Here is a 19660-nt window from a genome sequence, read left to right as displayed (position 1 = left end):
CCCTGTCACCCAGGCTGGAGTGCAGTGGCATGCTCCCGGCCACCACAGCCTTGACCTTCTGGGCTCTGACGATCCTTCCACCTCAGCCTTCCAAGTAGCTGCAACTACAGACATGTGCCTCCACGCCCAGCTAATTTTTGATTTATTGTAGAGACGAGGTCTCACCAAGTTGCCCGGGCTGGTCTTGAACCCGCGGTCTCAGGCAATCTACTATCCTCGGCCTCCCAAAGTGCTGGGATGACAGGCTGAGCCACTGAGCCCAGCCTAGAGTTTTTTAATAGATAATCTTTTGCCTAAATGGGCAAAACAAAAGTAGTCGCTTCTTAATGTGATCAGACTTAAAACAGAAAAATACCACTTGATGTTTTTACTATGCAAGACACTGTGAACGTCCACAGAAATACAAAGCAATATATCTATCCTTAAGCAATCTAAAATTTAATTGGATAGAAGAAGGAATATGGTAACTGTACCCATGGGTAGTTGATGAGTGCCAACTGAGTGCCAATGAGAATAAGTTCTATGAGAAATCACAGAAAAAAGAGAAAAATAATTCTGATTTGGATTTGGAAATTTGAGTTGGATTCTGATATTTTAGCTTGGTGTTCAACAAATATTTACCACGTGTCTGCTACGGACCCGGCAATGAAAATATAATGTTGAACGCATCCAGCCAGGTGGGATAGAGCACACTAATCTGACGGGGATGGAGGGTAGAGGGAGCCAAAGCTGGTAAGACAAAAGGAACAGTCCAAAGGAGCTCAGTGAGAAGACCAGTTAGCGTAGCACATATGGTCATTGGTGAAGAATTAAAGGTGACAATAATTGAATGATCTCCTAAGCACAAGAAAAAACATAGTCCACTATGGTACATATGAGGTACAAAATTTGGGAAGTTATGGTGTGTTCTGAGATTCCCACATCTGAGGCTGAACTTAGGTTACCCCTTTGTTACTTTAAGGGAAATGAATCATCTTAGAGATACAACTTGCATATCATTCATATGTGTTCTCAGAGTGATGAGCTCTACAGACCACTTAAGAGATGGTTCTAGATCTAAGACTCAGTTCAGAAGCAGATTTCTTGAAAGGACAAACCCAGATTACAATAAGATGTCAATGTGAGTCTCAAACACTGTTCTGCAGAAGTATCTGTAAATCACTTTAAAGACTGTCTCAAATCTCCAAATACTGCGGCCAAGAAAAAAGTAAAATACATAGAAAGAGTTTGCCTCAAAGAAAATTCAAAGAACTTAGCAAAATTTAGGGTGCGTCTAGCTGTTCTAAACTTAAACTCTTGATCCTCTCTTCCTCGCGAAGCTGAATGACTTTAAAATAGCAATATTTAGACAACCTTTGAGAATTAGATTTCTACCTACAGAGCCAAAGCAAATTGGAGTAACTGACTCTAAATTAATGAGAAGTCATGGTAAAGGTACTTTGTTTTTTATTACAAGTACTTTGTTTTTTATTACAAGGTGCTTTGTTTTTTATTACAAGCAAAGGAAGTAAGAGTTGTTCATATTAACTTGTCCTCTCCAGTTTATGCAACATTGGGGTCTTCATTGACTTCTTTCTTAGCCTAACCCCCAAAGTTTGTCTTTGGTTTCCTCTGTGATCAGCCCTCATGATAAAAGTTGCTTGGTGAGCTCTGCATTTTCTGTTAGACTGGCCGATCCCTCTGGGCAGTGATGGAGATTATTTAATTTGCCTGGGTCTCCAATGCCTCGTGCATCCTCACATTCATTTTGTTAAATGCTAGTGGATGATCATAAAGTCTGGCTGCGTATTAGGCTGTTTAAACGTAGACTCACCAGGTTGTGTCATTTTGTCAATGAATGGGAACCTTGAGGGTCAGCTTCTCTAATCCTTCCATTGTTGGGATTCAGAGATGGAGATACAGTCATTTATTGATCCGCTTCTCCCATTCAATTTTTATGGCCACATCTCTTGCTCGAGTGTCCTTTTTTCTTGCTGCTTTCCATACCAACACTTTTCACCCAAATAACCTAAGCAAAATCACAATCTAAGCATTTTATTTGGAAACCAAGGTTCATTGCCTTCCACGTCCGTCAGCCTCAACAGTCCTCGCACTCAGCCTTCAACAGTCCTGTCGATACCTCAGAAGATATCAGGATTCTCTCTTTTTCTCCATTCCCTCTGCTATTCATCTAAGTCATATTTCCTTTCACCTTGACTGCTGATAAGTTTCTGCCTGAGATTCCTAGTTCCACGCTTGCATTCACCACCACATTATTCTCTGTAGAGCAGCAGGATAATTCTCAAAATGTGTGAATATGATCATGTCATTTCCTTGCTTAAAATCTCTTAATAATATCTCAATGTCATCAGAGTAAAATGCAAACTTACTCAGATGGTGTCTGACATCGGAATTATCTATCCTGCCTACAGTTTCAGTTTAATCTTTCGCCATGCTCCTCTATGCCCAACGGAGCTTCAAAGCTCATGTTCTCTCTACTGAACTATGCTTCTTTTTAATAAATTCGGCTTAATACTTTAATCCTTCTTTTTAAGTTCATAGATATTAACATCAGGAAAGATCTTAAACAAGCTTGGAAGCAACATTGTCCCTGAATCGATGAAAACTGTCTAGGTACTTGGGCACTTAAAGCTGAAGTTGTTCTGAAGGAATAATTTACTTTCCACCCCCCACATACCTGATGTCAGCATTTGGGCCCATGCAAACACGCAGAGGAGAAATTGAGCTCAGGCTTCCCAGGTGTGCCTCGTTCCGTCTTTCTCCTCAGTACAGATATCATGTGATACCATTGGGCCCAGGAGAATGACCTCGCAACAGAAAGTTTTTCATAGAGGATGATTTACTATTCTCCAACTCAGTGACATCCCCAAATGATTGCTGGGGAGTTAGTATGTGCACCAAAAAATGTGTTGGGATAAATGATTATTTCAGGCTCTTGTGGTCGGGTTTAAGGAAGGTGAGTTTGAGACACATTTTAAACAATGAACTTTGAAATAAAACATTTCCCCCTTTTGAATGGCCCATTGTATCAGCTACATTTGTTTGCTCTGGGTCAAGCTATCCCAAAATTGGTAATTCCTAAACAAGTTCTGATTTCCTCAGCACCTCAGTAGAGAAGATTGAAAATTGCAAACGTTAAGCAGCTAAACGGAAATATTTGGGTTTTCCATTTTCCTTGTGCAAAGGCATGCAAACACATTTTATTAGCTCCAATTTTCCCCCAGTAGGTACTTCCAAATTAAAATTAAAATTATACAGATTTACCAGAAGTCTTTAATCTAAATTATTATTTCTGTTGGGGTTTCCTGCTTCTCGTTTTATAAAATGGATTTTATGGGGAGGAAAAAGATATTAAAATCATAAGAGAAAAAATGGACTCCTTTTGATATATTTGATGTGAATCTTAGCTATTACCAAATTAGCTTTAATGAATTATATAGTACTGAAATAAAGGCTTTGAGCAGACGCTACTCTCTCTGCTGCCTTCCTGTATTGAAAATGTGTTTCATTTAAGTGTCTCCTTTCTTTTGTCTCTGTCTACAAATTTGAAATATATGACTCAGGCATGTTTTTGGTAGGAAAAGGAAATTATTTATACTGAGAGGGTGTTCCTACCATGCAAACATAGAGTAAAAAATATTGCCAGGGAATTTCAGCAGGACCATTTACAGCCATGTAAAGGCAATACATTATATTAATATACCTTATATATTGCCTAATGTGTACTCAATCAATACTACTGGGAAAAAGAAAGTATGCCCTTGGACAGAAGATTACTTGATATTTTGAATAACGTGTTAAATTAAAAGTTTGAAACAGTCATAACCCATAGTTTCAACAACTTTGGAAAATAATAGGATACATTTTTGCTAAAATTTTTTTGTTTTTGTTTTTATTCTGTCTTTTGGGGGTTTTTTGTTTTGTTTTTGGCTTGTAGGCATTCCTATAATCCAGATTTTGTAAATGTTTCACTCAGAACATATGCTGGACATTAATTTTATACCTCTCCTGGAATTCTAAAACCCAAATGAGTGAATCATTTCCTGAACAATAACTGTATGTTAACATAACTATAACTTGTTACATAATATGACATAACATGTTAACATAATATAACAGAAACACTCACTACTAATTGTTTGTTCATTAATATGGAGATTAGTCAATATGTATTAAATGCTGCTTAGTACTTAGGGGGTAATAACAAAACACAGGAGTCCTAGATTTCACCCTCATGGAGATTATATTACTTCTGGAGTCCAAAAACACAAGATCTATGATTTTTTAAAAATTCCAGGCTCTCCTATGTGGTAGAAACAAAACAGTTTTAGAAATCTCTTACTGCTTCCCATCTTTTACTGACTTATTTACCAAAACATGTGTGGTCCTCACATTCACTATTTTGTTACATAATATTTCTTTGTCAGAAATGTCCTTCTTGATCTTGGGCAATTAGTGAACTCCCATTCATTACTCAAGACGGAGTAGCTCATTGGAGTGACTCTCACTGGAGATTTTTTTTTGATTATTGATTTCTCAACAGGCATCACTAAGGATTATTCTGTCTGTGTACCCACAGTATTTTTCCCTGTTATCGTATTGCATTGTTCTATATATTTGCCTTCCTTACTAAATGATGAGCTCTTTGAGGAAAGAAAGTAGTATCATCCATCACTGTATTCTTCAGGTGATTCGAATGACTTCTGGCACATATTAGATGTCTAATAAATGTTGACTGACAGTATTAGTCTGGATTCTTCATGAAATAGAAACAATAGGAGTATATGTATATATTATATTATATAGTATATACTCCTATTGTTTTATATATAGTATCTATCTTATATAGATGATATATCTTATATAGAATCTATCTATCTATCTATCTATATATCTATCTATCTATCTAATCTGTCTATCTATATCTAGAAAAAGAAACAGAGCCAGAGAGACACAGAAAGACTGATTATAAGGAATTGGCTTACATGATTATGGAGGCTGAAAAGTTCCTGGACCTGGGAGACCCAATGGTATAGTTCAAGCTGGAGTCTGTAGGCCTTGGAATCAAGAAAACTGGTGGTATAAGTTCCAGTGCAAGTCTGAGTCTAAAGACAGGAGAGACTAAAGTCCCTGCTTGAACAATAGGGCAGAGAGATAATTCCCTTTTAATAAATTGTATAGTGCTGTATTATACTAAATGTATACGGCATGATACATTTTACTATATTTCAGCCTTTTTGTTCTATTCAGAACTTCAGTGGACTAGATATGACTCACTCATACTGGGGAAGACGTTGTGTTTTATTCAGTCTACCGACTTAAATGTTAATCCTATTCAGAAACGTCCTCATAGACATTTCTATGAGGACATTATCCAAAGATAATGTTTGACCAGTTAGCTGGGTGCCTCATGGTCCAGTCGAGGTGACACATAGAGCTACACATAGTGACTGACTGAACAAATGAATGGATGATCTGGAAATTCCCAGTAGGTAATGTAATCAGTACTGATAAGGGTACACTGAAGATAACCTCAATAAAGTAGGGAAGGAAGATGACAATGATGTGATGAAAAACAGAATGTCATACCAACTTTAAAAGTTTGCTTTTTGGTTATTTCAATTATTTGCACTTGAATTATGTACACTTTTAAGTAGGCCCCACAAATATCAGAAACATTCATAATCAACTTTTCCCAGTACTGTGACCATTCTTAGTCATGCATAATGAAATTAAGGTTGATGGAACGCCTGTGCCTGAATTTTGTAAAATTATTCATTAGTATTGATTATAAACCAGCCTCAGGTTTTTGTAACAAGAATTTTTTGTGCAAAATAGAGACTGAAAATAAAGGTATTGTCCAAGCTTGTGGAGGTAAACAGTTCTTCATGAAATCAATATGTTCAAGAAAAGCTGCTTGCTACTTGCACCTAATATAATTCACTGAATAGAGTATTCGAACCATTAGGAACAGCTCTTTTGTATTTTTAAAAATATGCTTGGTTCAGGAAAAAAAAGAAAAAATTTTTTTCTTATTTTAAAAAATGTTTATTAATTTAATTTTCTGTTTATATAATACTATGTATAGTGACTATCTAATGATTTGCTTAATAAATTATCTTATACAATTATCTTACATTTTACTATTTTAAGTATTGATGTACTGAATAATGTCATATATGTAAATTTTTTCTTCATATACTTATGAATACATTTCTAGAGGTAGAATTATTGGGTTAAATTGTTATGATGCAAATTACCAAATCACTTTTAAAGGTGGTATATCAAATAACACTTTTCAGCAGCATTATAAATAATCATTTTAAAAGGTTTACTACATTGATAAATTAAGGTTGTATATCATTTTTGTTTATATTTTTAGTTTTTTTAATTACACATGAAGATTTTTCTACATAATAAGTTTGTCCTTTAAATGATTCCTATAGAAAATGTAGGCAGGTGTGTTGGCTCACATCTGCAATCCTGCATTTTGGGAGGCCAAGTTGGGAGGATCTTTTGAGCCCAGGAATTCTAGACCAGCTGAAGCAAATAGCAAGACCGTGTCTCTAATATATATATAAATACATATATTAAATAATTATATAAGTATATATCTATATAAAAATAATATATAGATATAATACTTTATTTATACATAAAATGTAATATGTATAATAAAATATACTATGTATGCATAAAATATAATATATATAAATAATATATTTATGCATAAAATATATTATGTATACATGAAACATATGTATAAATAAAATAACCAGGCATGATGGTGCTTGCCTGTAGTCCCAGCTACTTGGGAGGCTAAGGTGGAAGGATGACCTGAATCCAGGAATCCAAGGCTGCATTGAGCCCTGATCATGCCTCTGCACTCCAGGCCGAGGGAGGGAGGGAGATGCTGACTCAAAATAAAATTAAATAAATAAATAATCAATCAATCATCAATACTTCCTGTAGAAAAACCTTATAGTAAAACAAGCAAATAAACACCTCCTATCTGATCAGGATAATAAACACATTTGTATTTGGCTTCCTGTAAACTTGCAGATAAACCATCTGTTTCAGTCACCAGAGATACGACCGCACAGCTAAGATAAAAGGTAGTGGCCACCATGTATGATTCGCTATCTTGTTTCTTCTGAAAGAAGGACTCCATCCCAACTTTCGTGTACACCAGTGGTGTTGCTGTTCACTATAATTTGGTTAGAATTGAAGAGGATAACCTAGATAAGGTAGGGAAGGAATGATGGCAATATTTCCTATATTCGGGAAGACAATACCATGTGAGTTTGAGGAGGGGTGGCAAAGCGCTCTTTATTATTGCCTTGTGCTGAGAATAGATATTCTGCAACAGCACAGTGCTCCTCCAAGCTGCCTCTATTGACCCTGGAGTTAATGAAAAGCATGGATGGGCCAGCTGACTTATGCATGTCTGGTTGCTGGTAGTGAAAGCAAGAAGAGCAGCCTTGAGGTACATGGTGTGTTTCGCATTTGATAACTCCGTCCAGGGGAAAGTGGGGTGAGACCCCAAAACCAGTTCTTGATTTGCTGGCTGATCTCATGCAATGCCTTGAGAGAACTCATCCTCTCAGAAAGGTCACCCTTTCTTCATTCTTGTGTATAAAAAAAATTTCAGATGTGGGGGTACATTTGCATATTTGTTGCATGGATATGTTGCTTAATAGTGAGGCTTGGACTTCCAGTGGATGCCTCATGCAAATATTGAGTGCGGCATGCTGCAGGGAGTTTTCCAACCCTCATTCCCATCCCACTCTCCCTCACTGGAGTCTATTATTCTTATCTTGTTGTCCATGTGTACCCATTGTTTGGCTCCCATTGGCGCCATTTAGACCGGTGATACCCAACATTTTTGGCACCCAGGACCAGCTTCGTGGAAGATAATTTTTCCACAGACTAGGGGCGGGAGAGGGGATGGTTTTGGTATAATTCAAGAACATTACATTTATCATGCATTTTATTTCTGTTATTATTACATTGCAATATACAACAAAATAATTATGCAACAACTCACCATCATGCAGAACCAGTGGAAGCCCTAGCTGGTTTTCCTGCAACTAGACGGTCCCATCTGGGAGTAATAGGAGACAGTGACATCCAAAGTGTGTTGCTTATGTCCCATCTACTCTGTACTCTTGCTTTGGCTGCTGTCACTGCCGAAAACCCTGCTTCACAAAGAGAAGATGTTGGAAACGGAAGCAGGCTTTTCAGTGCCGATCTGATAGGAGGCAGAGTTTAGGCGGTCATGCAAGCGATGGGAAGCAGCTGCAAATACCGACGAGGTTTCCCTCACTCACGAACCACTCACCTCCTGGTGTGTGGCCTGGTTCTTAACAGGCCACAGACCACTACTGGCCCCTGGCCCAGGGGATGAGGACCACTGAAGACTGTCAGAGATCTTGAGGATGTTACTGGTACACTGGGAGAATCCTGAATTACTCCATGGATTTGGAAGCCAGCTAAGAAAGAAACTAGCAAAATCCTAGGTGAGATTATGGTAGACTAGCATTCAAAGTGGTTCTTGGTCAATGTAGGAGCCCCCAGATGGCCCTCTTGCATTAGGTTTCATGGATAGCCAGTCTTTGGTTGCTGTGAGGGTCTGGGACAGTAACAGCCCGTCAGAGTAGGTTATCTTGGATAAACCCCAAAGATGGTTGCAAGAATGATTTACTTGATGACATTTCTTCTTGATTATTTTTGCCTTGGAGGACAAGTTCATTGTGTGCTGCTGAGTTTGCAGAGATGCCTATATAATTTACCTAGAGCGTGTTTACCTTTCACAGCTCTTCTATTACGTCCTTCTGGGACTCAGCGAATGGGCCAGGTGGCTGTTTCTTGCAAGATCACACACCAAGTAAGCATGGCAGGCACCCACCAGGCGCGCTTACTAGGCTGGCTTTTCCATGTCCACAATCTGCCAATGAAAATGAACCAAAAAAGAAAGAAAGAAAGAAAGAGCTGGGGATGGAGGGAATCGAGAGGGGAAATAAGAAATCTCAAAGGGACGTGGGAAGAACAGGCAGGAATGAGCTTCTCACAAATCCTCTGAAAATCCTCTACTGGTCTTCTGGCTGCTTTTTGAAAGGACTAAGTCTAGAGAACTTCTCTTTGGATTGTCTCTATTCTCTGCCCCTTGGCTAATTTGAGAATTAAAAAAGGGCAAGCAAGGTCCGGCTCTGAAGGGATGTAACCTTCAGGCTTTAATTTGGAGCAAACAAAGCATTTACAGCAGCTCTCCTCAGGCGTTTGGGGAGTATCACCACGGTGCTGAATATTTAAAAGCAAGGCATGCTTCCAACCCCAAGGTCTGTCCCCCAATTGATAAGTCTCTTTTTATTACATGAACTTTAATTACTTAATAATTAGACCTTCCATGGGAGAAGATGTGAATCCTGATAGTCTGCCAGCAAGGCTAGAGGGCAAATCAGAAGAATATGCCATTTTCAGATTAGAATTTGAAAGAAGGAACATGCCCATTCTGGGTGCCTTGTGGGTGGAGGGAGAAGCCTCCCTAGAGGCAGGTCTTGGCATAAACCTAGACTGCGAAATGCTTAGCTTTCCCTTTTGCTTTAAAACTAAAGGAGTTTGGAATTCAATGAATGAGAGTGCATGTCTGAGATATTCAAACTTTCTGACTGTCTGGGTCTGATGGAAAGATTTCTCTTAGTCTGTGTGCTGTGTGTATGTTTGGGCGTAAGGTAGGGAGCAAGTATTGTTCTCCTTATTTTAATTCTGAGAGCCTAACACTTTTTGATGTCCCTACAGATTTAGCAGTTTTCCATTCATTGCCATGGTGATTTTTTACCTTATTTTTTTTTTTTTTTAGCATCACAAAGGAAAAGCCCAAATGAAAAATGTTTGCAGCTCTCGCTATTAACATTTCTACTGCCTGGTGACAGCAAATATTTTGGTTGTGCCTGGCTTCTGAGGAAATACATCTTGGCCTGCTGGGACCAAAGGCTGGATGGCTAGACTGTCCCAGCTGGGTCGGGGCTGGCCTGAGACCCTGATGCTTTGACTCTGAGAACAGTGATTTGGAGGGCGAATGGGGAAATCCCATTCAAAATGTCCACTGATTTCACGATGTAAACTCGTAGGGCTTAGACAGCATGTTCACAGATGCATTAGGCACGGCTCCTCCCCTCCTGCTCCCCCAGTCTCTTTTCAAATGAAAGGCTCTGTGGGTGAACCTGACCTATGTGTATTAGCCTGGGCTTTGTTTTATTTTCCCTGAAAAGAATCGCTGCTTTCGCTGTCTGACTATGCCTCCCTAGTGACTGCTGTCTTTTCTGGCTCTCCACATGTTTGGGGCATGGGATACTTGTCTAAACTGACTATCTTAACAATAATATATAATTTTTATTCAGCATGTATCTGATGGTCAAATATTTTCCTGTACACCATGCTAAGTGTTCACAGAACAAAATGAAATAGACCTGGCCCTGCTTTTGAGGAACTTACAGGTCAGCTGGGAAGAGGGTACTAAATAAATTCCAAGTAATTAATTACAATGGAAGTAAGTGCTACAAAAAAAGACATACAGAGACAGCTGACTTTATCTGGGCTTGGGGAAGCTACAATGAGAAAGTGAGTATTCTAATTCCGCCTTGGCTCAGTGAAATCCTAGGCATTCAAGCACGCTGCTACTGAAGAGGTATAAAGAACAAACCTTCATTCTTCCTCACATGGGTAGTTACTAAATGTTCTAGAGAACAACTGAGGTTATGGCTGTTGAACAGGCCTCAAGCAACATTTAGCAAAGTAACATATATAAGTAGACACTTAATGAATCCTTTTAATGTGAGCATCAGTATTCAAGAGTAAATGGAGAATCCTTTACCGGAATCAAAATAAACAGGGTGAGACCCACTTCTCCATGGTACTCTCACAATGGCTATATATCTCTTGCTAACAGCACTTAATGCTTACTGTACAACTATAATTAGGATTGCTAACATCCATGCCACTTCTGAAACTAAAGCCCAGGCACTTTTACTGTGTATTAGTCACTTATAAAATCTGAATTAAAAATGTCTTTATCATTTCTGAGACAGGAGATCAAGCGGAGCTCCCATATGTGTCTGACTTTTCCATATGTAAAGCAAAATGTTCTTTTCTTTTTATAGTTCCTCACTAATAGGTTCTGGTCTTTGTTAGCACATGGAGGTGCCGTTAATGTGTGAATCTGCAAGTTGGCTTGTACGAGACACTTCCAACAAGTGCAGGCATTCCTGTATTTCAAGCTGCCATAGCATTCTGGGCCAGGCTAGGTGTGATGGTAGGAACTTTGACTGCAGTTCCTTCTTCAAAACAACCTTTCCCCAAGGCTTACAATGAAAGTCCTCCAAAAGCACCAAAACTCGTTTGTGTGCTATTTTTAATAGTGCATTTCTTCAGGCTGAAGTTTCTGTATAGGAATTCAAGTTAGGGCAGTATGTACTTACAAAACGACACAGCTTACCCAGTATTGTGCTACTACTTGAGAGTTCAAGAGTGGTGTTATTGACATACAGAAGAAATTCTTCTTGGGGCATTTTTACTTAGGTTGGGGAAATTAAGTATTTTGAGAAATCGGGGTGGGGGGTTGAGGATTGGCAGTTGAGTGAAACTGCCAAGGGAGGGAGGAGTATACCTCATCCACGAGCTTTTGTATACCTAACCCTGAATTGTACCCCACATCTTTATAATAAAAAAAGAAAAGAAAAAAAAGAGCTATTCTGTTGAAACTAAAAAAAAAAAAGTATAATAATTCAGAACTAAACTTCTAAAAAGATAATCAAGCATAGTATCAACATTTGAAAGAGTTTGCTACCATTCCCATCTACAAAGTTAAGGTAATGGTAATACTTGCTTATAGAGCGGGTTGTGGAGATTAGATGAAGCCTTTTATTAAGATGTTTAGAATATATAAAAGATAAAACTGAGATCTTGCCCAAAATCATCTAGCTGGTTAAATGATGAAGCAAAGATGGGTGACCCCAGATAATCTCTTGATCCCAAACTGTCACAGAGTATGTTGAAAAGTGACAGAGCCAGGACTTAAACCCAATTTTCAAAATTTGAATGTCTGCTGTACTTCACTGAAATATTTAAGGTAACCTCAGCAAATATTTGTGTATTTTATTATAGTAAGTAATTTATATACTCTGCAGAAATTAAATACAGAAAACATACACACAAAAGTGCAAACATTTTTCAAGCCTTTTTAAAATGGAAAATATCGTTTATTTAGAAAGTAAATTAGAGATGAGGAGAGAGAGGAGATTCACCTTACCAAGGTAGGGGAAGGGACCAAAGCCAAGAAGCATGGTGGCCACAGCTCAAAGAGCCACATAGACACACCAGAGTTTAGCAAAGTAAAGGCCCTTTTCAGGCTTTTTAAGTTATATACTCAACTGTGCTATCGTATCTGCAAGTTATAAGTACTATAAAAATGCAAAAGGTGGAAAGATGGTTTCTAATTAAGACTAGGGAAAGGGAAATTTTTGATTTAGTATGTGACTAAAGCTTTGATAGGTGGATGTTAGGGCAGAGGGTGTTCCTTTTAAGAGGAAGCATTTTGAGAAATAGAATCCAGAGGAAGCCTTGTTTAGGGCACGTACAACTTCAATAGATCTAGAATGCTTGGCAGAAATTGGGGATGATGAGGGTGAAAGCTCATTGTGATCGATATCTGAGGACATGTTAAACAAAAAGCCTTTGCCTGGCATTTGGGGGCATAAGATAATCCCAGAAAATGAGGGGAACTGCAAGGTTTCCTGAATGAAGCATCAGTTGGTGATGAGGAGTGCTGACATTCTGACTGTTTGGAATGGACTTGAGTGAGAAAAGAACAGAGATAAGGAGACCATTCCTCCTTTGACTGCACCAAATTGGGTATGGTCTAATGAGTCTGAATCAGGATCTTTCCACAAACTGGCTCTTGTTGAGCGGGTAACTGTTTTTCACCAGGATCTAGTTAAAATTATGCCTGTATTCTCTGAATGAAGTTCGGGAATTATTTGTATCACGTCAGAGCTCGAAATCACTCTTCTGAAAACACTGTGTCTTATACTTTTGAGTTACAGTGAGCTTGATTTTTATTGCTAGATATTCATGCACAGGCCTTGAAAATATGATTCTATAGTTCTAAGTTGATAGCTTTCTTCTTCTTTTAAGACTGTTGCTGGTGTGTTACACCACCATGAGAAGTAAGTGCTAAAATTTAACACAACAGTGGGAACATTAGTTCAAGCCATACAGAGTCTTGAAAACGTAGAATTGCTTTTTGATGTTAGAGTTTCCCTTTTAGAGACAAAGAAAGGCCACAAATCATGCTGATAATTTCCCGCTCTGTGAGATTTCTAGCCATTGCATTGTTAACTGTTCAATATGATGTTGTTCTGAACCCCATCTATTAAGATCTGAAATCACTGTAGAGTACATACTGAATAAGCGTGCCAAATAGTAGCAAATTCCATTAAGTTTAATTATGTTAATATACAGTCTCATGTCTTGTGTAGGATTCTTCCAGGTAGATGAAGTTTTACGTAGGGAGCCAATTGTTGAGCACCGATTTGGATTATTTTTTCATTTTATGTATTCTAGTCTCTAGAACTTACTTGCAAGTGTGTTTTCTGACTATTACAGAACAATAAGATGTAAAATAGATCTTTTAAATTTAATCAGTGTGTATAATACATATAGAACCATAAATCTGAAGATATAAATATATCTAAACTTTTTATTAACTTACCAAAATATTTCATGCTTACCTACAGGTATCAAATATGTAACATATGGGTATTGGGAAGTTATTCCTGACTATATTTTTTTGAGCTGAAAAACACACTACTAGGGTTGATGGCCAAGAAGAAAACCAGTAAACAAAAAGTCAGAAATGTGTTTGAACCCTTTGCCCCAGCCGGGCTCGGTGGCTCAGCCTGTCATCCCGCGCCTTTGGGAGGCCGAGGTGGGTGGACTGCCTGGGCCCGCGGGTTCGAGACCCGCCAGGGCAGCGAGACCTCACCTCTACAGCAAATCCAAAAATCAGCCGGGCGTGGTGGCGCGCGCCTGTCATTCCGGCTACTCGGAAGGCTGGGGCGGAAGGATGGCCGGGGCCCAGCAGGCGAGGCTGCGGTGGCCGGGAGCGGCCGCGACACTCCGGTCTGGGCGACCCAGTGAGACTCCGACTCAAAAAAAAAAGAAACCTTTGCCCCATGTAACCTTCACCACATCTGCCGCTGCTCACTGCCGTTTTGCCTTGAGCAGTGCATGCAGACCATTCTCTGTTCGAGTGCATCCCTCGAACCACACCTATGCCGGTCAGTAGTAGACTGACTCATCTACTGCTTTGGAATAGACGCAAAACTATACCCTACAGACAGCCGAGAGATTGGAATTGGAGCAATGAGCCAGGACACAGCGGAGGGTCTTCCGATAACTACCGGAGAAGAAATAAATTAGGCGAGTCCCTGGGGCACGCTGTAGACACATCTGCAGTGTTGGTCCTGGCAGGCGAGTGACTGGGACCGCTGCAGACACATTCACAGCGTTGATCCTAGCAGGTGAACGGCTGGGTCCCAGGTACACACACCTGCAGCGCTGATCCGGGTAGGTGAGTAGCTGGTGCCCCCTGAAGACACAGCCACAGACTTGACCTGAGTAGGCGAGCGGCTGGTGCCCATGTAGACATCTCTGCAGCATGGATCCAGGTAGCCTCACGGATCCAGGTTTCAAAGCTTGACCTAGTTCAGGTATCAGATGAGAAACTGTGATACCTATTTGTGAGGGATGCATTTCTATTGATAAATTAATATTTGCATCAATGCTAAGGTGTCCTTATGGTCTAGCACCAGTCACTTTCACCGAAGAGCAGTTTTATTGCACCCCTAGGATTGCAGGTCCAGGTATGTGGTTACAGCCGTAGTAAGTGGTCGCCTTCAGCCGCTTGTACCTATTCGAATCATTTGTATCTTGATGCAATTTCATATTTAATGAATTCAGTTACTTTGTGCTTTAAAAACTCTAATCCCTGAAAGTTATTTAAAAAATTATACCTTCACCTAGGGAAGGAGATTTCTCTGTGGCATTTCTTATTATCTCTCATTAAATTATGATGTTTGACCCAAGCCATTGACCTTACAAATTGTTTTTACCAGATTGTAGGCAAAATAAGGGTGATAAGAATTAGTAGACCCAAACTAAAACTAACAATAGCTAAAACTGAACATAGCTGAATTTGTTATTGACTAAATATTGATGGAAAAACAAAAGCCTCTTGACAAACTTTAGACCAGGATCTGGGAAATTTTGACTTTAGTAAAATGCATCTATAAAATAAAAATCACAGTAACATAAAATATGATTTGCAAAACCTGATATTAACCCCAAACTGAGGAATGAATACATTTTGTTTTGAAATGTACATGTAGTAAAAATCAATTATAGTATAATTGAAATGAAAATAGAAATAGCAGAATACAACTGTAGTAAATAGAGAACATGATGGGAAGCTGAAACAGGATGATTGCCTAGGGAGTTCGAGACCCACCTGGGCAGCATAGCAAGACCCTGTCTCTACAAAAGAAAAACTGCCAGGAGTGGTGACACGTGCCTGTTGTCCCAGCTACTTCAGAAGGTGAGGCAGGAGGTCTGCTTGAGCCTATAAATTCAAGATTGCAATGAGTTATGATCGCTGTACTCAGCCTGGATGATAGAGATTCTATCTCTTAAAAAAAGAAGAGAACATAAATAAGATATTTGTCTGAGTTAGTTCTAGAAAATAAAATTGTCAGTGATTTATCAGTGATGGCAAAATTGTCAGTGATTTATCAATGATGGCATAACTCATACAAATATGTTATGATTGTTTTTAAAGTAAATTTTCATAGTCAAAGTATTAGGATCACAAATATCCATTTGTTCATAAAAGGGGACTCAAGAGTGTAGGGTCAAACATATTTTCAACTCCTCTTGTGTACAACATCATGGTGGAGAAGACTTCTCTCTCACCATGCTAGTACTCAGTGATGGCCTTTCTTTTCTTTTCTTGTTTTATTGCTTTTCTTGTTTTCACTAATATTTATTTAATCATTCATTTGAATGCGTCATTTTCACATGATATCTTATGTGAACATCACAGTGGCCATATGAGCCAGCTATTATTCCGTTTTATAGCGTAATGAAATGTAACAAGTTACCAAAGGATTCATAGTAAGTAGCCCAACCAGGCTAGCAAAACAAGCTCTTCTAATTTCAGATTTAGAATTATTTTCACTACCTGACCTGGCAAATACTGATGAACATATAACTTAAGCATCCAACCCATAAAAGATTGTGTGTTTTTTCGTTTTTGTTGTTGTTTTGTTTTTTACTACACTTGGTGGTTTCTGTTATCCATCTTTATTAAACTGCTCTAGGTTGTGCTGTATGACTAGTCTTCCATGAATCCCCATGACTACGTATTTCTTTTTCCAAAGTCACATAACAAGAATTCTGTTGGTAGGACCACGATTCCAAGGAACAAGTTCCCATTTACAGGGCAGACACACAAAAACTGTGTGAATTTGCAGGTGAAATCTCACGTCTCTGAGACTTGAGTTCTTCATCTGTGAAATTATCTGCTCTGTTTATTTTGTGTTTTATTTTTTATTTTTTGAGTCAAAGTCTCACTCTATCATCCAGGCTGGAGTGTGGTGGCATGCTCATGGCCACTGCAGCCTTGACCTGCTGAGCTCAGGCAATCCTTCTGCCTCAGCCTTCCAAGTAGCTGGAACTACAGACACATGCCACCACACCTGGCTGATTTTTTTTATTTATTGTAGAGACAAGGTCTCGCCATGTTGTTCAGGCTAATCTCGAACCCCTGAGCTCAAGCAGTCCTCTTACCTCTGCCTCCCAAAGTGCTGGGATGGCAGGCTTGAGCCACTGCGCCCGGCTATTTTGTTTTGCTAGTAAACAATAACAAACAGCAAATTTCTAGCAATGAATGGCAACTTCATCATTATTCAGCTACAGAACCCACTATAATGGCAGACAGATAATGTGATAAAGTTCGAAGAGCAAATGAGATGAGATTTGAGAAAAGGTTTTGTAAAATACGATTTTCTATCAAGAATACAAGGTGTGATTACTTTTGTTGGTGATTCTTGTGCTTTACCTGAAAGACTTCCTGTGCCTTCTCTCTTGTTCTCCCAGGACCACTGAGGTTCCTTTCCCAGACAGAATCTGTCACAGCCTTCATGGGAGACACAGTGCTGCTCAAGTGTGAAGTCATTGGGGAACCCATGCCAACAATACACTGGCAGAAGAACCAACAAGACCTGACTCCAATCCCAGGTGATTCCCGAGTGGTGGTCTTGCCCTCTGGGGCATTGCAGATCAGCCGGCTTCAAGCAGGGGACATCGGAATTTACCGATGCTCAGCTCGGAATCCAGCCAGCTCAAGAACAGGAAGTGAAGCCGAAGTCAGAGTTTTGTCAGGTATTACAGTGCTATTTGTTCTCTTCAGAATGGTATTCTCTGGAGTGGTCGGAATAACACGTTTTTTTAAACAAATATTTTTGATTGTTATGTTTGGTATTGTTAATGGGGTTGCGTGTTCTATAATTTCTTCCTTTCTTGCTGAGACTTTAGATGAGGATATGTCAAAAGCTGTTCTTAAATTTTCATGTCTGGCTGAAGTTTGTGGAGAAACAGGCATCTCTCTTTCGTTCATTTCTCATTCTGTTAGTATTTGGTGAGTGCGTCTCTGTGCAAAGCCCATTGCTAAGTGTTTATTAGACACTATTTCATTTTCCACTGAAGACAATGTAAGAGCCAGTTATGATCATCTTCATTTTCAAAGGATAAAGGTGAGAATTAGCAATGTTAAGAACATTTACTAAGTTAATGTTTAACAACCATTTACTTGTCCATTCATACGCTCATTTCTGAGAAGCATTGCGCTAAGTGCTAGGGGTATAGCGGTGTCTAAGACTGACCCAGAGCCTAGCTTGTTAGCGTTCTGGGCGAACACACAGATAAGCGTAATTACAATACAGTGTGATTAATATTATGATAAGGGAAGTGGGTTCTCTCCATCTTCTGGGAAGATGCTGAGATTCGGACTTCATTTTCCTCTCCTGAGTAATGAGAGGTTAGATTGGATGTTTTCTAAGATCTCTTCTCTTCCAATAACTGCCACTATTAAATATCTATGTAATATACATTTTCTCATTTAATCTCACGTGTAAGACTTAGACTCTCTTGTGAGAATCACACAAAACAGGCATGCGCTTGAGCAACGGGACCGACTGCTTATCAAAGTATGACTGTCGACTACTGTCTCCGCACTCTTAACTGTGTCTAGTTAGCACAAATGTTTCCACTGTGCAGTTGGTGGCATTCCCAAGTCAATCTAGAAGCAAGCTGGCAATTCGCTTGAAAGTTTCCAGCAGCTTTAATGGAGACATCTCTAAAACCTCTCTCTAACTCTTTTGTATATTCTCTCCTACATTAATTGCAGGGATACTGACTTAAGTGTGTCAGTAACCATTGGCAACACTGTTGCATTTCACCCACCAGACAGTGACAGATGCAAAGGTAGCATTTATTCCCAACACATACATGCATCTGTTTAGGCGTCCATTACTTACACACATTTTTAAAATATTTATATTCACATATTATTAATAATGCATGTGTTGAGTATATCATATAGGAAGCCAAACTAAGCTTCACAGAAAATTGGCAAGAACATGTTTGATTATCTTCATATGACAGAGATGTCTGTTACCCAGTGGCATCAAGGAATCCAGCTGGACTAAACAAATATTAAATTTGAAATGGAAAGGTTTGAAAGACACAGAGGCATAATCATCAAATCACCATTCACCTTTAATTACTCGCCTTGCAGAATGCATTTGCATTGTAATCCATGGAGATTTTTTTAAAGCCAAATTTTATATTGTTAATTTGGCTAAAATCAAGAATATGTTGGCATACTTTGCTGTATGTGGATATTTCTTATCTTATTGGAAACTAATTTTTATTTTAGAAGAATACTACATTTGATAAGAATTTTTATGTAAGCTCTATGAATTCATAGTACAAAAAGGAACTATGGGTTGATGTAATACACACATATACACACATAATACACACACGTTATTGTCATACTTGGATGAGGCCATCTCATATGACACTGACCAAATAAAACTGTTACTGAAAGAGAATGTATTTGACTCAATTATCCTTAAGTTGGCAAGTTGATTTAGAGGTCAAAATCACACATCCACAGTAAGAACGAGATTGAGTAAGAGAATGAATGTGTGAGTGGTCAATCCCAATTTCCTTAGCTGCCACTTATGATTCTCTCATTTTTGAAATCATCTCAATCCTTTTTGAATCCATTTCTATTGTCTGTAAGTACCAATTTGAGGCAGTAATAAATTATGTAAATACATGCATATATTTATGTACACACACACACACACACACACACACACACACACACACACACACACACGAGGGAGGACCCCCCCAAAACCCCAGAACGTGTTTATAAAAATTTCTGTTTATTCTTACATGTTTAAACGTCAGTCACCTTCAAAGGACTCTCTGTTTGATGCAGTATGCCTGTCGAGATGCTCTTTCCACTGCTCAA

At 38.9% G+C, this 19660-nt stretch overlaps 1 protein-coding gene across 1 annotated transcript in view; it reads left to right on the top strand.

Annotated features, from left to right (window-relative positions):
* The window catches only part of LOC103258561 (netrin receptor DCC-like), a 183420-nt gene that overhangs the window by 140254 nt on the left and 23506 nt on the right, over nucleotides 1–19660 (top strand). Inside the window, exon 3 of the mRNA XM_021711432.1 lies at nucleotides 17212–17496. Coding sequence (XP_021567107.1) covers nucleotides 17212–17496 — 285 coding nt within the window. The remainder of the gene's footprint in view (nucleotides 1–17211; nucleotides 17497–19660) is intronic.

This window comes from Carlito syrichta, unplaced genomic scaffold (genome assembly GCF_000164805.1).
Source record: "Carlito syrichta isolate Samal-C Ts95f unplaced genomic scaffold, Tarsius_syrichta-2.0.1 Scaffold302291, whole genome shotgun sequence".
Classification (NCBI taxonomy): domain Eukaryota; kingdom Metazoa; phylum Chordata; class Mammalia; order Primates; family Tarsiidae; genus Carlito; species Carlito syrichta.
Note: the sequence above shows the minus strand (reverse complement) of the source record. Positions and strands in the feature narration are given on the sequence as shown.